This window comes from Alosa alosa, chromosome 11 (genome assembly GCF_017589495.1).
Source record: "Alosa alosa isolate M-15738 ecotype Scorff River chromosome 11, AALO_Geno_1.1, whole genome shotgun sequence".
In the NCBI taxonomy this organism is placed as follows: Eukaryota; Metazoa; Chordata; class Actinopteri; order Clupeiformes; family Clupeidae; genus Alosa; species Alosa alosa.
Window position 1 is genome coordinate 13,594,574 of NC_063199.1, and position 17,925 is coordinate 13,612,498.

Consider the following 17,925-nt stretch of genomic DNA (forward strand, 5'->3'; position numbering starts at 1 on the left):
ACATCGTAGCCTAATAGGCCTACAACAAGAATGATGACAATTTAGTCTTTCCATTTGTTTACAGCTCAGTTCAGAGTCTGCATTTTTCCTTTTCAAGTAGGCCTATCCATTGCTGTTTTACATCTTGTCACCCATAGATATTAGAAAGCTAGATACCGCATTGTCCGTAGAGTTCTATTACGTGGCATTAGCTACATGAACATGGCCGTCATATTGCTGGGGGCAAACACCTTACTGTCAACACTTGCCGACAATCAGAGACGCCTGTTTCTCCACTGGCCTCCAGTGATTGTTGCCCGACCATGATGTCACCGCATTGGGCCCCAGAATGTAATACGCTATATGATGATGAAAGCTATATGATAGCGCCATCATATAGCTTAATAGCTTTCTAATATCTATTTTTCACCGCCACTTCTCGTGCACATCACTTAACTAACCAGGTCATTATTGCACTACCTAGTGCCACTCACTGACATGAAAGAGTATTTATTTACTTACAAGTCACTACACTGCAGGCACATAGCCTACGCTCAACAATGGCAGAGCCTATTTGCAACAACAAAATAAATGTTTTTGGACCGATCAAGTGAAATTGCACAATTTCCCATGGCACTCCTGATGATCTCTCATGGCACACTGGTGTGCCGCAGAACAGCGGTTGAAAAATCACTGCTCTAGCCCCAATAATGTTATTTAGTCTAGCCACAGTAAAATGTGCTATTGTTCTTCGCCGTGCTGCAGTGCAAACCATATTGAATGGTAGTCTTTGTTAGATAATAACATGTAGATTAGTCTAAAGAGCTGTTTTCAACCAGCCAGTGTAGTCTGCTGCACAACAGATAATTCATCAGTTCACAGAGTAGTTTCATGGGAAACTTTTAATTACAAAAAACTAGTCATTTACATAAACTGGAAAAACATTAATATCTAGAGTGTATGCTTGACTTCGTCTCTCTGTGATTGCCCTATTCCCACTGGATGGATGCATGCGCGTGTGTGAGTAGGTGAAAGTGACTCGGACAACTTGGCAGGGGAGATGATCCGTCTGATCCACAGGGCATCACCTGTAGCACACACAGAGAGGGAGAGAGCTATTCGCCATAGCGGTGACTGTTGACGCTTCCACACACACTTCTGAACTGAGGAGGGAGGAATAAAGACAGTCTGGGACAGTCAGGAGGGGGTGGTGGTGGAGGAGGAACGTTCTACTGGGGCAGAGGGGTGAGCCTCAGCAGGATGGTCACGGGGTGGGGAGGCACTGGAAGCTACAGCCTGCTGAGGACCAGGGTTAGGTTGGGTCTGTTGGGGACTTTCCACAGGGGCCGGTGGAGAGCAGTGGCTCAGATTTGCGAGGACTCCAGCCAGGCTGACGAGTTTTTGAGATGGGTATGCCGCGAGTCCTGCTTCAAAAGTGACGAAATGGCACTCTCGATCTCGGTCATCCATGATTTCTACAACACAAATAAATGCCTTGTTTAAGTCAAGTCAGACCATGAAGACACATCCTTCAACAAACAACTAGGGGTCCAAACTATGTAGCACATTCCTTAAGGGAAGCTCAACAGAAGCACTTGGACGGCTGCTCTCCTTATCTCAGGCTTCCACACTCTGCACAGTCAGCATTGACAAATTAACATTTTCTCTAACGGGTACAGAGAAATGCTGAGCCCACAGGGGTTTACAGGGATTTACTGAAAAACAAGCTCCTTTCATCACAATATCACGTGAACTACTTGGAGCATAAAATCACAGTTTGCACTTAACCAGATACTTATGTAAACTATTCATACAGACCTACTTACTAAAGAAAATCAACCATTAGTTGAGGAGACAGATGGCATGATGATAAACCGTGGGAACTGGGAGATAACGCAATCTAAGTACTGCCGTATCAGCTGAGTCAGCTGAAAATCACTCCCGAGTCTGTACAATTACCTAAAGCTGGCCATAAACCAGTGACACAGATGGCGTCACTTGACCCATCTGGACTACTGTCTAGGACTAGAGTGAGATAGTTGAGGAAACGCCCTGTTACAGTCCAAGGGTGAGCGCCAACCAAAACAACCTCTCACCCAACAACTTGGTGTGACGGCAACCTTGGAGGGCTGTCAGTTTTGTGAACTATGGTGCTCTTGCTGATGCTACGTCAGATTACAGAGAAGTTGGAGACGCACCTTCACTACCAAGCCGTCAGCCTGTGGTCACCACAGTAGTGACAGTGATGGGTTAATTATGGGCAGGTGCTGGGGAGACCCACCTTGGCGGCTTCTGAGTAAGCCTGCAGGATGAAGACACCGATGCACTGCTGGTAGCGGTTCTGGTGCATGAGGATGAAGGAATTGGGCAGGCTTGAGGCTGAGGAAGAACACACAGAACCAGCCCAGCCAGAGAGAAAAGGAGGAGGAGGCATTAAAGAACAACCTTTTATGATCAGGTTTCATCCACTACTGATGGTCACAATACACAGACATCAGAATGACTTAAGAATAAAAAATAAGACATATCAATAAAGTTGTTACAATGGTGGACTTGTTTATGGTCAAACACAAGAGTGGCTTGTGATGACTGTGGTGATCTTAGCTATACCTGTAGCGTTGAGCTGGTCAACATTCTTGAGCTGCAGGCGGTCAAGGGAGATGGGCTGGTCCAGGACGGTGAAGCTGCAGCCATCCTGCAGCAGCTGCTCCAGCTCCTGACCCGGGCCCGGACGCAAATGGATCACATCAGCACCGACAGACCTCTGGGAGATACGGACACATGCATGCGAGATGTGAGTGACACACACACACACACACATTCCAGAGATGGTATCGCTGTGTGTGTGTGTATACACACTGAAGAAACAATAAGCCACATACAGTGTAAAGAAAGTAGACACATTTGTAATTTAAATGTTCATATATTATACTATATAGTCCTGATCCTACAGAAGTTTACATTTTCACCAGATCTGCATATTCTTAACAAACAGCAGCTTTAGTTGTCAGATTTCAAGATCACCTAAGATACATTGGGGTATAAACATGTTGCGCCTCAATCAGACTATAATCCAATGATAATGATGAGATCACTGTATTGGATGATAATCCTGTGTGTAAACAGGACTTTATTGGCCTGAACGATGGGGCGTGAGCTGCGCCTAGAAAGGCGTTTATTATGTTTTTATTGAAATAATTACTATTGCACCTGCTACACCCAGCGTCGGGCAAGGGCAATTAAGAGGCGAGGCAAGGAAGCGTTGCACAATTATCTTTTGAATAACAGTCATAAAGCTACCGATGAGCCGTACCTTTTTAGTCCGTTTCAGCTTGGTGATCAGCAGAAACTCATCGAAGAGGAACAGGAAGACTTCATGGAGTTTAGCATTTTCTGTGAGGGCATAGTATTATAACCGTGAAAAAGAATACAAAAAGATTCACCGCAACAAAATGTCCAGGTTCACATGACACTGCATGTGATGATGACCCAGATAGAAGCTAGGTAGTAGTTAGTAGTCATTTCATACTCAATAGGAGGTAGCAGACACAGATCATAAATAGATCGTAGAGAGGTTGTAGCTGACACTAGTAAAGATTTGGCCCTGATGAGTGTGAAACTACTTGTGTGCATGTGTGTCTGTCAAAGCGGAGCGTCTCACCAATGAGGACCAGCTTCCCTTCGTGCAGCAGGCTACGGTGAGAGATGAGGTTCTCCAGAGTCACAGCCTTCAGCAGGTGCTTCAGGTTCTGCAGGTGGACATGAAATGGGGGTTAGGAAAGTGACATGTTTGGTCTTGTCCTTAGTGTCACTACATCAACAACTACAGCATCAATGCCCTGTCGTTGAACTGGAAGAGTAAGGTGATGACAACCAGCAGGTTACAGGTTTGGTTTCTGAGGAATACACAGACTGATGATGGGTAAATGCCTTCCTGTACTGTATAAGAAGTAACTCTGCGACAAAAAAACTGCAAAAGCCACAATCCCTTGAACCCACTGGTACTGCCTGGTACTGTACTTTGCAACCCACCTGTCACACTATGGCGACAGAAACAGTGACATCATTGGGATGACCTACCAGGAGTGCAAAGGGCAACAAATAATATCTTTAGTCTACTATAAAGGACTGTCTACCAAATATTATAGAGTGGAAGGCTCTAGAATCTTTGCCATCTACTACATACTCCAATTAATTATCCTAGTGAAAGTTTAATTTGAGAAGGACCATAAACTAAATCCTTGCCAGTTAAGCTTTCAGTCATGCTGTGCCTTCTTGAGCTGAGTGTTGAAATGTCCTGTCATTAATTGGTCTATATTATACGTTTGGCTGAGTGTTGACAGCTCACCTCGGGCACGTAAGCTCGCTTGTCCCTCTCCCATACCGGCAGCCAGACCAGTGCCTCCTTCAGCTGCTTGACCTTCTGGTAGTTGTCCAGCCATTTCACCTTCCCCTCCAGGTCATCTGCACGGACAGAAGGCACAGGGCGTGAGTTCACTGCTTCATCATCACAGTAACAAAACCCCACACAAAGCCGCCTGGGACATAAATAAAACCCCTGCTGGGGTCACTGAGAGGTCACTCCGGGTTCCTGCCTCACAATAACACAGCAGATAATGGACATGTGTGATCTTTTTTTTTTCTTGCCCTCGTGCTGACGACAATTCCATCTATTTTTAGCCTCCCAGTTTGATGAGATTAGTAGCACGCCCTGTGGCTGCTGTGATCTCACGACACAGATCCGTGTGGTGGGAGGGAGAGAACGGGGAGGGTGGAAGGCGACCTTTACACGTGTTGGTCCTGCTATAGCCCCCGGACACTGTAGCAGGACCAACATGGACACAAAGGAACACACCCAGCCAATAATTATGGGAGGACAATGCAGAGAACACACACACACACACACACACACACACACACACGCCAACACATATGAAAGCTCGTGGGAACAGTTGTGCTTATGTTATTTCTGATTGTGCCACTTTCAGTACCACTGACTTCATCTCCCACTGGTTGACCTGGTTGCCTGGTAACCGTGTGAACAGGTGTTCGTGTCTGAGCTGCGATGTGACCTGGCTGGACTCCAGGTAGATGACACAGTTATACAATTAACCACATGAGGAACCACATCAGTGGTCAGTGCCCTTTAAATTACTCTACAACTGGAGAAATTTAAATGGGAACTACTGGGGTGGCTAGTTCTAAATCTAAACCTGATTCTGTTGTGAGATGCAGGTAATGTTCAGAAAAACGTAGGTATGCAAAGGTGTACAAAGTGTGCAGTTTTCCATACAGTTTCAGTAAGCTTGCTCAAATAAGATGAAAAAACAGATGAAAGCAATTGCTTTTAGAGGGCATTTTAAGTAACTATGAAAACTTTACCCTGTGAAAAAGTACTAGATTGTTATCCCCTCAGTACACTGGTGAAGATGAGGGGCTTTTGACTTTCAACTGCGGAAAAGGTGCTTGCTTATGCACAAACAACTGCTCTCTGAAGAGAGGGAAAGAGAGAGAAGCCTAAAACAAACTGAAATGGAAAACATGAATAATCAAATTTGGATGTGCTGACTTTGTGCAGATTTTACTTTCAAATCTGATTATGCCATCCAGTTACATTAACTGAGAAATGGAAAGTGGCCAATCACTTTTCACTGACAAATCAAGTTCTCCTTGCTTTTTGCACGTCACATTGCACAACCCTTTTCAAAACAGTTTCCCACATCAGCAGACACACACACACACACACACACAAACAAATTCCACAGCATTTTTGGAAAGACGTCACTGGGATTTTGCTCCACCAATCTCTTCAGTAGAAATGGTTGCTCAGATCTATTATAACCAGTGTCGGTTAATCAGGCTGTAGTGTGATGATGCAGTGTTTGTAATGGGCAGTGAGAGAGGTCCAGTGAGACACAGAGGCGAGGGACTCACAGATGGCTCTGTCCACCTGCTCCACGACCCTCTGCAGGGCGCTCTCCTCCTCCGGGCTCTGGGTCCTCTTGCTCACGTTCTTCAGGAGGAGCGGGTACCGTGTGAACCTCTGCAGCGGAACCACCAGCAGGTCAGCAGCTGACGGCCCTGGTGCCGCACTGCTGGAAAGCGGGGAGAGAGAGACCAGAGAGAGAGAGAGAGAGAGAGAGAGAGAGAGAGAGAGAGAGAGAGAGAGAGGTTTGTTAACCCATTATTCTGAAGAGAGACTTCATTACACTGCCATATTGGGACACAAGGATTATCTAACGTAACAAAGCACAGATGGATAGATGGGGGTGGGGAGCAAAGGGAGAACCATGCAAAACAAGCCCATATATAAAAGACCAGGGAGAACAATGACTGATAATGACTTTGATGGATGATAAGAAAAGTCCCAGACTGCAAAGCGAGCCTGCCTGCCTTACTGGCAGACTGACTCATCTCTGGCTGATGGATGTGCTCCAACACGTTGAGCAACAGCCACTGCCAGCAGAGCCACCCAATAGGACCTTGCCCTGGGAGAGCGGTGCGGCGTGTGCTATGCGCCCGCCTGCCCCTGGCTGAGTTCAGGCTTGCCCTGCCCGGTGCTCCTATATCCTGCTGGACTAATTTACTGCCTCTAATAACCTGCACACAAATACCTTCACGTAGGAGCCAAAGTCCTCTCGGGGCTTCAGGCTGTCCAGATAAAGGATGGCGGTCGAGTAGTTCAGGCAGTACTTCTGCAGACAGTGGCAAATGCTCTCCCCAAAAGCCTGCAAACAGCAGCGCACACACCCAGTTTCAGAGGAGAGGCTGATCCATTCTGGTGATAAAGGGTTGGGGTGTCCTGGGGGGTGACCTCATTTACTCAGTGGGTGGACTTACCTTTTTGAGAAGAGCCAGCAGGGCCTGTGTGTTGTCCGAGTCCGAGTCCTGCCAAGACTCCTTAATCACACGCAACAGGCTGGTCAGGAAGTCAAAGCTCACCTGGGACAACCAAACAGCGTGACATTTGCTTTTGTTTGTTTGGTAAACATTTTTTTTTCATCCAAGGCAATTGTCTATTTTCACTATAGACTTGTCTTCCCTGACAAAAACTCAAATGGGGATCCAGACTTTAACCTGGCTCACACACCAGTGGTCCCTTTCCTCAACAACTGAATGAATAATCACACCAGATAGCAAAATAAATGTATTCTTGAGTTGCAATTGTTCTTACATAACAGTAGCATATCTGTCATTTGATTCACTTTTACAAAATATACAATGTTTAGAGGTGCCTTGTTAGCACAGCCCGCTCATGTGTTATCAGTGACTGATTAGATCTGCCCTTTTTTCTTCTATCTGATCCTGAAGGGTGTTGTACCAGGCAAAGCTCGTTGAGATTGGCAAAGAGCCTCCAGGAGTCGATATCTTGCAGGCAATCTCGCAATTGCAGATCGTTCAGGGTGGTCAGGAATACCTGCATAGAGACAAACAACAATGGGAAGCAAAACAGGTTAATTTCACTCATGAGGTCTGCGGGGACAAAGTCAACGTTACAACATGTTCCCTTCAGTGCACAGATACCACTGGGAATCATTTCAACCATTTCACAAAAGAAAGGAGGACACAGCACAAGAATACAATGGCACGCAAGAACAAAATGGACACTTGTTCTAGTAGTATGTGTGACTGTGACAGAGTGGCTACTGTACCTCCTTCAGGACCATAAGCTGGTCCAGAAAGTAGACGCACTCACTGGTGAAGAGCTCCCAGATAACCTCCTGCCTCTTGTAGGCTTTGGGTTCCTCCTGAGCGTGGAGCGGGGGCGAGTGCTCCCTCAGAAACTCCTCCAGAGGGCAGTCCTGGGGAGGGACACGAGTCAGTTAAGCGCTTGTGTCCAGACAGAGCACAGCTGGTGATGAAAAGCAGACTGCTGGAATTCAGACATGCTGGAGTTCGTTTAATGCTTTCAAACACTGTCCAGACTGAGTATACTTGCTAGTACTGGAAATGCAGACATGTTGTAGATGGTTTATTTATTTCAAACACTGCATTAAGCAGGAGAGCCATGTTGCAATGGCTGAAACTACAGCTGCTTTCAGATCTACGTGTAAGTCCGCATGTTCTGCGGATGTCAAGCGGTTGGGCCGTTTATCTGAACAACATAACTGGACATTTGGAAACTTAGCCAGCTGTTAAACTACTCCCGGAGATTCTGTTCATTCAACCACGTTCAACCTGTTCGACCACATAGAGATTCTGTTAGCGGCACACTATGCAGGTTTTTTAGCTTAATATGCAAGTTTTTAAGCTTAATTTACCTTCACTTAACAGCTTCAGAGTCATTGGGATGGTTATATGACTTTTTCGGGTTGAATGGTGGCCGCCTCGCTTCCCCTAGCCTGTGAGGGAAAACCACCCTTGCAACTGTGGGCGGCGGGCCGACAGCCTCGGTGTCAGGAATTATAACGAGTGTAACGAATTGCTTTACTGCATTCAAATACACATACACGCCAGGCACCGGCTAGAAAAAGCGATGGAGTTTCTCAGACATTCGTCATGACCGAGCCAGCGAAAAAGAAGCAAAAACCGAGAAAACAGTAAGGAAATTGCCAATACTGCATAGTTTACCTTTAATGTGCGTCGGTGTCGTTCACATATATGACCACATAATGTCAATATGTTAGCTTCACATCCGGACCTCCGTTTGACAAAGCTCTGCATATACTGCGGAGGACGTGTCTGAAAGCAGCATGTGTTGAAACCTTGTTTCCTTCACATTCATAGCAGAGCAGAGGACAAGCATTGATGCTCAGCATACTTCACATGACTTTCTGAGCTATGTCTGTGCCTAGACAGAAACCCCCACACACACACACACACACACACACTGGTTATTTTGCCATTTCATCTCCGTGGCATAACTGTGGTTTCCTTCCCACTTATAATCAGGCTAATTGTTAACCTCTTTAAACCTTTCAGGTTCACTACACTTTCAAGACCATCACCAGGCCATCAATCAACCTCGATGTCAGTCGCACTCTTGCTAAATGCTTTAGTGCCGTTTATTTAGAGACCACAGTCTAAGCTCATTATATCAAGGCGCTCAGTCACAATCCCATGACGTTCCCAAGAACAAAACAAAGGAGATTGGATTTGGGAGTTCAATTAATTCTGCTTTCGAACACTTCCAAGACTTGGCCCAGTGTACTTTGGCATTCCAGAGGTGAGAGGGACGTGGGAGAGGGTAGGGTTGTGGCTGGACTGGGGGTGGAGGTGGACGTGGGCTACCTGTGCTTATCACTGACCTTGTACCTCTGGAAGTTCGAGTCCCTCCAGTCCTGCACGTGAGCGTCCGAGAGACACTTCTCGACGTCTGTGGCCGTCACCGTCCGCCCCTTTCCCTTGGTCTGTGGAGGAGGAGGAGCGGAAATCAATCCCAGGTGTGTCCAGTAACCTGACGCCCTGCAGAGCATTAGCTCTTTCCACGCGACTGAGAACAAGATGGCAGCGCTGTGGGCGTTGAGGCAGCAGGGTCATCATCAAATACTAACACAATTGGCATGCAGTGCAGCTGTGGGATTGGTTGGTTGTGGTGTTCACTGTTCTTTTTCGTGGCAAGAGAGCGGTGGCAAAGGTGAGGCAAAAGAAGGAGGGAGGGAGAGAGGGAGAAAGTGAGGGAGGGAGGGCATGCAAATCTGCTTTGCAAAGCGGGTCAGGGGACAATAAGAGTGTGTGCTGTGGCTAAGCTGGGCAGGCCAGCGGGGGGAAGCACAGCATCACCAGACCCCGCTGTGCCGCACTGCGCCGCGCCGACGAGCACCAGGATGGCCGAGGCCAGATGTCCACTTACCGTGCTGCGCCTGGAGAATGGCCACTTTGATTTCTTAGTGTCTAGAGGAACAAAGGGAACAGGAAATAGACTGCATGTAAATAAACCTTCAGGTCCACTAACGTCCAGTTTGGAAAATGAGATTGGCAAGCCATTTCAGGAGACCCATTTGTACTCTGGGTAAAGGTCGCACACAACAGTACTCAGTTATATCCTGGAATAGTGTTCATCTCCAAGAGCAAATAGGGCCAGACAGACACTGATAGCATGGTAACTAGAGAGAGTGACCCTTGTTGGGTTCTGGACGGCCCTCTGTGACACGCGAGCTGGACACCCCAAGGCCAGCTTGCACAACACCACACCACACAACAACACTATACCTTTTTGTCTTGGAAAAACCCACCTGAGAACGTGGAGTGGTTTAGAATGTCGGCGGCGCCATTGGACACAAAGAGGTCTCCCGGAGATACGTCCAGCCCCGGCAGGCTCACCACCACCGAGCTCCGCCTGCGCTCCTGCAGCCTGAGAACAGCGCACGGGCGTGGCAGAGACAAGAGTGAGAGAAAGGACACAGGTGAGAGCATGGAACATTCTGGGCCTTCAGGCCTTTCTGTAAAAGCACACAGGACGAGGAAGCATGTCAAGCCACATGTACAGTCAGCCATGCTCACGACTGCCTGTCTCTCTAACATAACTTTCTTGGCTCTTGTGTTACAGCACACTGATACATCAATGCAACACCCACAACACTGCTATAAGACAAGCCCCCAGCACAGGCTAACCTATTACCTAAATGGTGCTGAAAATCATTGTGTTTCTCTTATCTTAGGTTTGTATTCACACTGTAGAATTGCTGGTATCAGAAGCATAGGCTGCAACTGTATATCAAATCAACTCCAACACACAGAACACTAATACAACCAGAAAGCTGGTCTGTCAACAGTACATTACAACAACAACTTCAAATTCTTCCATTTTTGTGGTGTGTGCTCATTCTGCTCAAATCAAATTTTAACTATTTCCAGAGGAGAGCATACAAAGATTTATATTTATGCAACATTTATCGCTCAGACAGAATTTGTCCATACAGTGTTATGCAACCTCTGTAGCTTTGTGCTGCAAAGCTGGGAATTTAGACTCCAGTTATAATTCTCCCAAGCTTGCATACTAACCTTCTTAGAGAGAGAAAAAAAGAATGGAACACAACAATCCCACACTTTAATTTCAAGATGCAGCTTAGCAGGAAATAAGAGAATTCCTCTTTTGACATTTGCACATTGCTGAGATGCCTGCCTTGTGTTAGGAGGGGCTGAGAACGCTTGTGCTGATAAAGTTTAGAGTAAATTGATCCCCTAGTTCCTCGGAAAGTTACAGTGTTATAGCTCCTGTGGAGGATTAGGGCCAGGGGTTAATTGAGCATGGGCCTGTAGGTAGGAGAAGGGAAAGAGAAAGCACTCCGCTCCATGCGGGACGTTTAGCGTCCTCCCTCAGTGCCAGAGAACAATGGGACGAAGAGGCCCTGAGAGAGCCAGGGCCCAGCCCACACGCCTGGGGCTCTGCCAGTTCTGTACTCTACTGTCACTCACGGCCGCATGCTATGCTTCACCTGCTCTCTCGTGCTAACCGCTCTCTCCCAGATCCACACACATGCAAATGGAGAGAGCCATGCAAATTCAGAGGGCTTTGGGTTGTAAAGGGCACGCTTGATGGGCCCCAGCCACATCTGCCGCACTGAAGAGAGTATGCGTCATGCACAGCGAATGGGGGGTCAATTGACACAAAGTCTGAGCTGACGTGGAAAGCAAATATCTCAACAGTTATAGTTGAAGTTTACAACATCCTCAATCATGCACTGTGCTTTGCTCTGTGCTGCACTGTTGGGTGAGCCCAGGGTTACCTGGACAGCCCAGTCAGGGAGAAAACAATGACCCAAACATGGGACAGCTGACTGGCCAGGCTGGTTTTCTCATGCTTTCTTGTCAATGAAGGGGCGTCTCTTCAGCTCTCCAAAAAACAGGCCACAGTGATGTGCCACAATTGGAAGATCTAAGTAAACAACTCATGGGAACTAACGTAGCCTGGCTGCATGCTGGTTTGTCTGCATTTCTTGCATGTTAATAAGTGCTGGACAGTAGCACTGTTACGGCAGCACACTGCCCGTGGTGGTAAGAGTACAGAACAGGTTGTCCCTTTTTATTGCATACAAAGTTTCTCTCCCTGAACTATGATCAGTCCTGAGCCATGTAACATTTGCGGAATGTGAAAGAGGAAGTTGATTGGCAAAGCAGAACTGTAGGCCAACAGTAGCTTCATTTAACTGAACCAATTCAACAATTAACACCATCATGTGGTTTTAAAGCAACAGTGCACAAGAATTTGTTTTTATAATTTATGTTTTATAGGCAACTAATTTTGATTTCCAATATTAAAATTATCTCCAAATTAATTTTGATGATATATAGTCATATGAAGCACAATTGTCATTCAGACTAGTCCCCCAGAGCACATCACCAACTACACCAACAAGACACCTGTTAGCATTCTAGCAAGATTTTATCAGTGACACTTGCTGGTGTTTTCTAGATTTTTGCATACCTTTAAGGTGTATAGTTAGTTTGCTAATTTGAAAACTCCACACTGATGCTTCAATTCCACATGTGTAACCGTGAGTCCCAAGAGTCTCTATGGATCTCCGTCACAGCACATCCTTGGTCACCCGTTTCCCCTTTCGTGTCTGACTGTTGTCGTTCCCTCTCAGAGGTCATTGCGTGTGGCTGCTTCACGTGTCAGGACCGCATAGATGGGACCCTCTGGGCCTCACACGGGGTTCACCCTCGAGACAGAGGCCCCCCAAAGTTAACAAGTAGAGAAGTTAATCAGGCAATTCAAATCAATGGACGAGCGGGGCCTCCACAGAAACAAAATGGCACGATGGGTCCCTCGTGAAAACGGGTCATTACTAATTGCGTTTAATTGCACCGCCCATCTCGTCCCAGGGTGAAATCGCATTCCTCTGAGTGCCACTGAGAATGGCCCCTCTGTGCAGGTCGGCTACTCACAGAGAGCGCCCGGGAAAAGAAGAGAGCTTTGTCTCGCACCTCAGAGAAATAATGATGCCCCTGGAACACAACTGTCTCAACCAATCCCCGGTAGCCCATGTCCACTGAGAGCGAACAGTGTCCTTAGCGTAATTACAGCCACAATAGCTGCCTAATTACCCCATCATGGGGAGGGGGACAGCCCAATTCCCTCTCTCTCTGGTCAGCAAGCCTGGTCAGGCTGCAGGGGGAGAGTGCCACTAATGAGAGTTTGTCTAGTCCACACAGAACCATGGGACTCTAATAACTCGCTCTGCCTAGCGCTTGTGCACTAACAAAGCACCAGCACAATGAACAATGGGGGCGGCCTCTCGCCGGGGCCTTGCCCTGGTCTCCTCCCTACGGCTGACCGCAACCGAGGCCACTGCCCAACTCAGGTTGGGAGGCTTGCACAGATCGGCCACTTCCACACAAACAAATTCCTGCTTTAATGAAATCGCTGGGCAAATTAAGGATTGTTGTTTGACACAGAGGTCTGCGATGGTTTGGGCCAGAACAGTCTTGTTTGTGTGGCATATTTAATTATACAAAGTTTGATGACTACAGTGTTGACCAACCTTGATAAAAGTGGGTCTTGAGAGGAAATGAAAGAGATATTTCACACAGTGCTTTCCTACATGTGTACTCATGTGCACTGGCACCTACTGAGACAACGGCTTTTCATGCAAATGCCTCTGAATATCAACTTACGGATGAGAGGTTAGATGGTATGTTCCACTCACCTTTTATGAGGCTGTTCCTTTACCTGTAATCAAAAACAGACATGACATTAAGAGATGTTATTCCAAAAGTAGACCTGGCTAAGCCTCCACATGGGGCTCAGCTTTGACAGTGTTAACTCCAGCATGGACACACACACACAGACACACTTGGGGTCTCCCCTCAGTTATGAAATGCTACAGTCCTCAAAGATCGATTTCAGCCACACTCATGTTCCGAATGGAAAAATTTTAACAGGCCATAATTGTATGTGTTTAAAATCCTCTGGCGCCCCTCTCAGCAGTAGGGATGTTTGGAAGGGGGATCTCAGAGGGATCTATTGAGGACGTGCTCCGATGAACGCATGGAGCCATTGAGTGGCTTTCCCCCTTTATCCTTTTGATGGGCCACTGACCCTGGCATTATGTGCGGCCTGCCGACCACAGGGAGAAGGGGGCCCAGTTGGCGGAGTCTCCTGGCTGCCCTCAGCAGGGTGGGCTCGGCTGAAGCTGTCAGTGTATGTAACTGCTGATTCATTTGCTGTCAAAGGCGCTCATTGTGAACACTCTCTGCAGGAGGCCGAAAAGAAGCCCCAATTGGTAAAGGAATTCAGTGGCATCTGCTTGGGGATTCAATTTAGGAATATTAGCTATTAAAAAAGGTGGAAACAGCCACATTATTTTTCTAGTGGAGTATAATTTATGTAAGTGGTCTGTTTTGTTAACTATGATGATTTTGATTCTCATGTCACCATTTTTCTTAGATACACAGGAAGTGTATTCCATTAGAATAGGAAGTAGCACTGCCCCAGACAAAACACTTGTTGCATTCCATTGACTAATTAAATAAGATGGATGCTAAGATTAACTTGAGTTCGTTTCTATACCTGTTCAGCTTCACTGGTGCTATCAAAGCTGCTGCTGCTGCTGAGAAGCTCTCTTTTGCACGGAGCCTCTTGCCTTTTGCAAATGACACCATTGTCCAGAGTCTTTGATCTAAGCGATCTCGCTTTCCCACGGATCGCAGAGGACTCCGGGTGACAGACTCTCTGGACCTGGCCCTCCATCGGGAGCGACTGACTGGCCGCGAGGGGAGACTTCAGTCGGGTTAAGGGGGACAGAGGGCTCCATGGTGACGTCTCACAAGGGCCAGACTCCTCCTGTGGGCTGTGACCGTCCATCCGTCTTGTGCTCCGCATCCTTCGTAGCGTGGGGGACGTGGAGATCCTGCCGGGAGCCTGTCTGTCAAACTGAAAAAGCGGGGTGGGCATGTTGTGGAACTCCTTCAAGGAGCCATATCGCAGTCTGGAGTGCGTTCGGTCCAGGTCTAGGCGCATGATGAAAGGGTGGCTGGTCTGCGTTTGTTTATCCTCAAACGTCTCCGGCTCTGTCTGCGTCTCTGCATTCGTCCATTTAGCCGACTCATCCTCACGCCATTCTATATAACTCCAGTCTAACGTTTTCTCCAAGTCCTTGCCGTTTTCCTGAATTGTGTCCGCGTCTATCATCTCAGACATTTTGTGCTAGAAATCATTGTATCAGAGGTAAAGAAGCGGTTACAACCCGTCAAATCCAGCTGAATGGACCTCTCGTTTCTCTGAACCGTCTTATGGTTCCATTCAGACGAAACATGATCACGACACAACCCTGAAAAAGAAAAGTTTGTAAGCCTCAAACACAGTAACTCACTGAAATGTTCATAACTCTATTTTCCAGTTGTTTGCTCGGAGATCATGGACTACATCCAATGCTTGTTGGAATATTTAAGGCAACACCAACACCATGCTAAACACCATATCAAACAAATTCCCCTGGTGCACCGCGCTGTCCTTGTGCGAATCACCATTGTTCCCCAGGACACCCCCTTCTTGTTCATTAGAAGCAGCGTAATGCTATCGCATCATCATTTTAGCCTCATATAGTTTAGCTTTTTGTAGCCAACGAAGCATTACCTGAGGAGCATAGTACAGGTGATTTAGAGTGTAACATGTTATCAGTTCAGTATCACACCGTGACAGTTTAGCGAAACAAAGGACGGGACATTAAGGCTCGGGTTGAATTGAGGTGGTTGCAGTTGCACCCGATTTAACAGCACACCTATTTCAGGTTTGACTGACTCAAAACACTGAAATGTTTGCATACCATTAATTTTAAATGACTACCCGCCTTTATTCAGCGCAAACAAGTTGCCTCCACATCCAAGATTTCTCTTGCGCAAATGGCGCAGGTTGATATTCGCATACCCAAAACAAGATCGATATTCTATGAATAAATAAAAACAATTCTAAAACTACCACTCAAAATAAAGTACTCACAGATTATGAATTCCCCTCCGAGATACGCTCTACGCGACCGCTATACGTGAAGCAAGTGTGAAAGCGATGGCCACGGTGTATTGTCGCTTGCGTGGGTAGCCTGACTGCTTTGAGGACGAAGTTGGAGGCAAGTTTTGGCAGCGGTGGCTTCCCGGCATTGCGTTGAGCTCTCACCAAACAACACTTGAACAGATCTGTGAAATTCTGTATCCCAGAATCATGGTGCGTGCCTGCTGACATGGGCTATATACATGCCCTAAATAAATAGTCTAAATAATGAAACGTGATCTGAAAGAAACTGAGGGATTAAGAGCAAAGGATGAGCACGGCAGTGATTATGGCAAGCCCCAAGTTTGTTGACGATAGCGACTGAAAATAAGGGAGGGTGGGGCGTAACAGTGTCACTGTGTGTGCTGAATACGTCGGTGCAAGGTGTGTGTGTGCATAATAACATTCAGCTGTGAACATCCCTTCTTTTGTGTGTGTGTGTGTGTGTTTGTGATTGTGAGTGAGTGAGGGAGAGAGAAAGAGTGTGTGTGTGTGTGTGTGTGTGGTGGGGGGGGGGCGGTAAAGTTGCGAGAAATAATATTTTAGAGACGTAGAGACAAACACCAACCACAAATTTAAGAGCCATGCACCTCTGGCTGCAACTTGCAGATCGACGCCAAGTGGCTTGTGCACATCCACTAGATGGCACTATACGACCAACGACTATGGTCCCCTTTAATCTCTGTGTTAGTGAGTGTATAGAACAAATCAACACCTGGATGTCTCAAAATAGGGTTCTCACAAAAACTAAAAGAACTGACCACATTACTCCAATTCTTAAGTCCCTGCACTGGCTTCCAGTAAGTCACAGAATTGGCTTTAAAGCAGTACTGCTTGTTTATAAATCACTTAATGGAGCAGGACCTAAATACCTCTCAGACATGATTCAGCAGTCCACACCCTCCAGACCTCTCAGGTCTCCGGAGAAAAACCTGTTAGTAAAACCTGCTGTTAGAACTAAACCTGGTGAAGCAGCTTTTAGCTGCTATGCGGCTCAGCTCTGGAACCAACTTTCGGATGACATTAAAAAGGCCCCAACTGTAGCCAGTTTTAAATCTAGACTTAAGACCAAACTATATGTACCTCTAACTCAGATGCTTTCTGCTAACGGCACTGAATTGTAATTTATGAATCCGTCTCGAAAATTATTCTACCTTGAGTCTTTTATTTTGTCTTTTTAATCATTCTCTATTTTTAAATGATTTTACCTTGTGTGTTTTATGTTTTCTTTTTATTATGATCTTTACCTTTTGAACTATTCTTTGACTATATTGCCCTTCTTTGCTTTTATTTATTATTATTGTTTGGTTTTGTTTATGTAAAGCACATTGAATGACCTCTGTGTATGAAATGCACTATATAAATAAATTTGATTTGACTATAGGGAAGGTTTTGTTGAGAACCCATGATAACAGCAATCAAAAGGCAAATGGTGCGCAAAAGTCCTTGTTACACTAAATATGCCACTGCCACGAAAGCAGATGAGGACGAGGCCCATTTAAGTAAGACCACAGATACTCCACAATATGCATTCGACAACCCGTTTTTGCCATCTATATTTCCATGGTTTATGGCCACGCGCCTATTAATCAGTTTGGAAACTTGGTTCCAGATTTACACTTTCAAGTTAAAAAATGACCTATACGAACCACATTTCCAAAAAAAGTTGGGATGTTGTGTTGCTCTGTTTTTATGTAAATAAAAACAGAATGCAATGATTTGCAAATTATGTAAATCCGATATTTAATTGTGGATAGTGCAAAGACAACATATCATTTGCTGAAACAGAGATTGTTATTATTATTTCTTTTTTTAGTATTATTGTTTTATGAATAATAAATTAGACAGGTTCTTCACTGAGTTACTTCAACTCTTAACAACAGTCCTGAATGAAATATTGAGAATGAAATATTGTCCCATCCTTGCCCAATAAAGGATTTCAGGTACTCAACAGTCTGGGGTCTTCTTAATCATGTTTTTAAGTCCATGATGCACCCATGTGAATGGTCTGAACT

General features: G+C 46.1%; 1 protein-coding gene across 1 annotated transcript; it reads right to left on the reverse strand.

The window, feature by feature from the left end:
• Nucleotides 1–863: 863 nt before the first annotated feature.
• Nucleotides 864–16,377, reverse strand: plekhg7 (pleckstrin homology domain containing, family G (with RhoGef domain) member 7). The gene is made up of 17 exons (XM_048257217.1): nt 15,863–16,377; nt 14,435–15,194; nt 13,572–13,594; nt 10,155–10,273; nt 9,773–9,813; nt 9,228–9,329; nt 7,632–7,781; nt 7,301–7,396; nt 6,820–6,921; nt 6,559–6,707; nt 5,914–6,074; nt 4,328–4,443; nt 3,641–3,728; nt 3,293–3,372; nt 2,590–2,743; nt 2,261–2,358; nt 864–1,454 (listed from the first exon to the last, which is right to left on the reverse strand). The coding sequence occupies exons 2-17, from the start codon at nt 15,062–15,064 to the stop codon at nt 1,344–1,346; spliced, it is 2,220 nt and encodes a 739-aa protein (XP_048113174.1). The 5' UTR covers nt 15,065–15,194; nt 15,863–16,377; the 3' UTR covers nt 864–1,343.
• Between the last annotated feature and the right edge of the window lie 1,548 nt (nt 16,378–17,925).

Bases quoted from the DNA above. Each gene is read 5' to 3' on its own strand.
- plekhg7 (XM_048257217.1), bottom strand. From the start codon at position 15,064: ATGTCTGAGATGATAGACGCGGACACAATTCAGGAAAACGGCAAGGAC. The intron at 9,814-10,154 runs GTGGGTTTTTCC...TTGTTCCTCTAG, and splicing joins AAACCACTCCACGTTCTCAG to ACACTAAGAAATCAAAGTGG. The intron at 2,359-2,589 runs GTATAGCTAAGA...GTTCTTCCTCAG, and splicing joins TGACCAGCTCAACGCTACAG to CCTCAAGCCTGCCCAATTCC.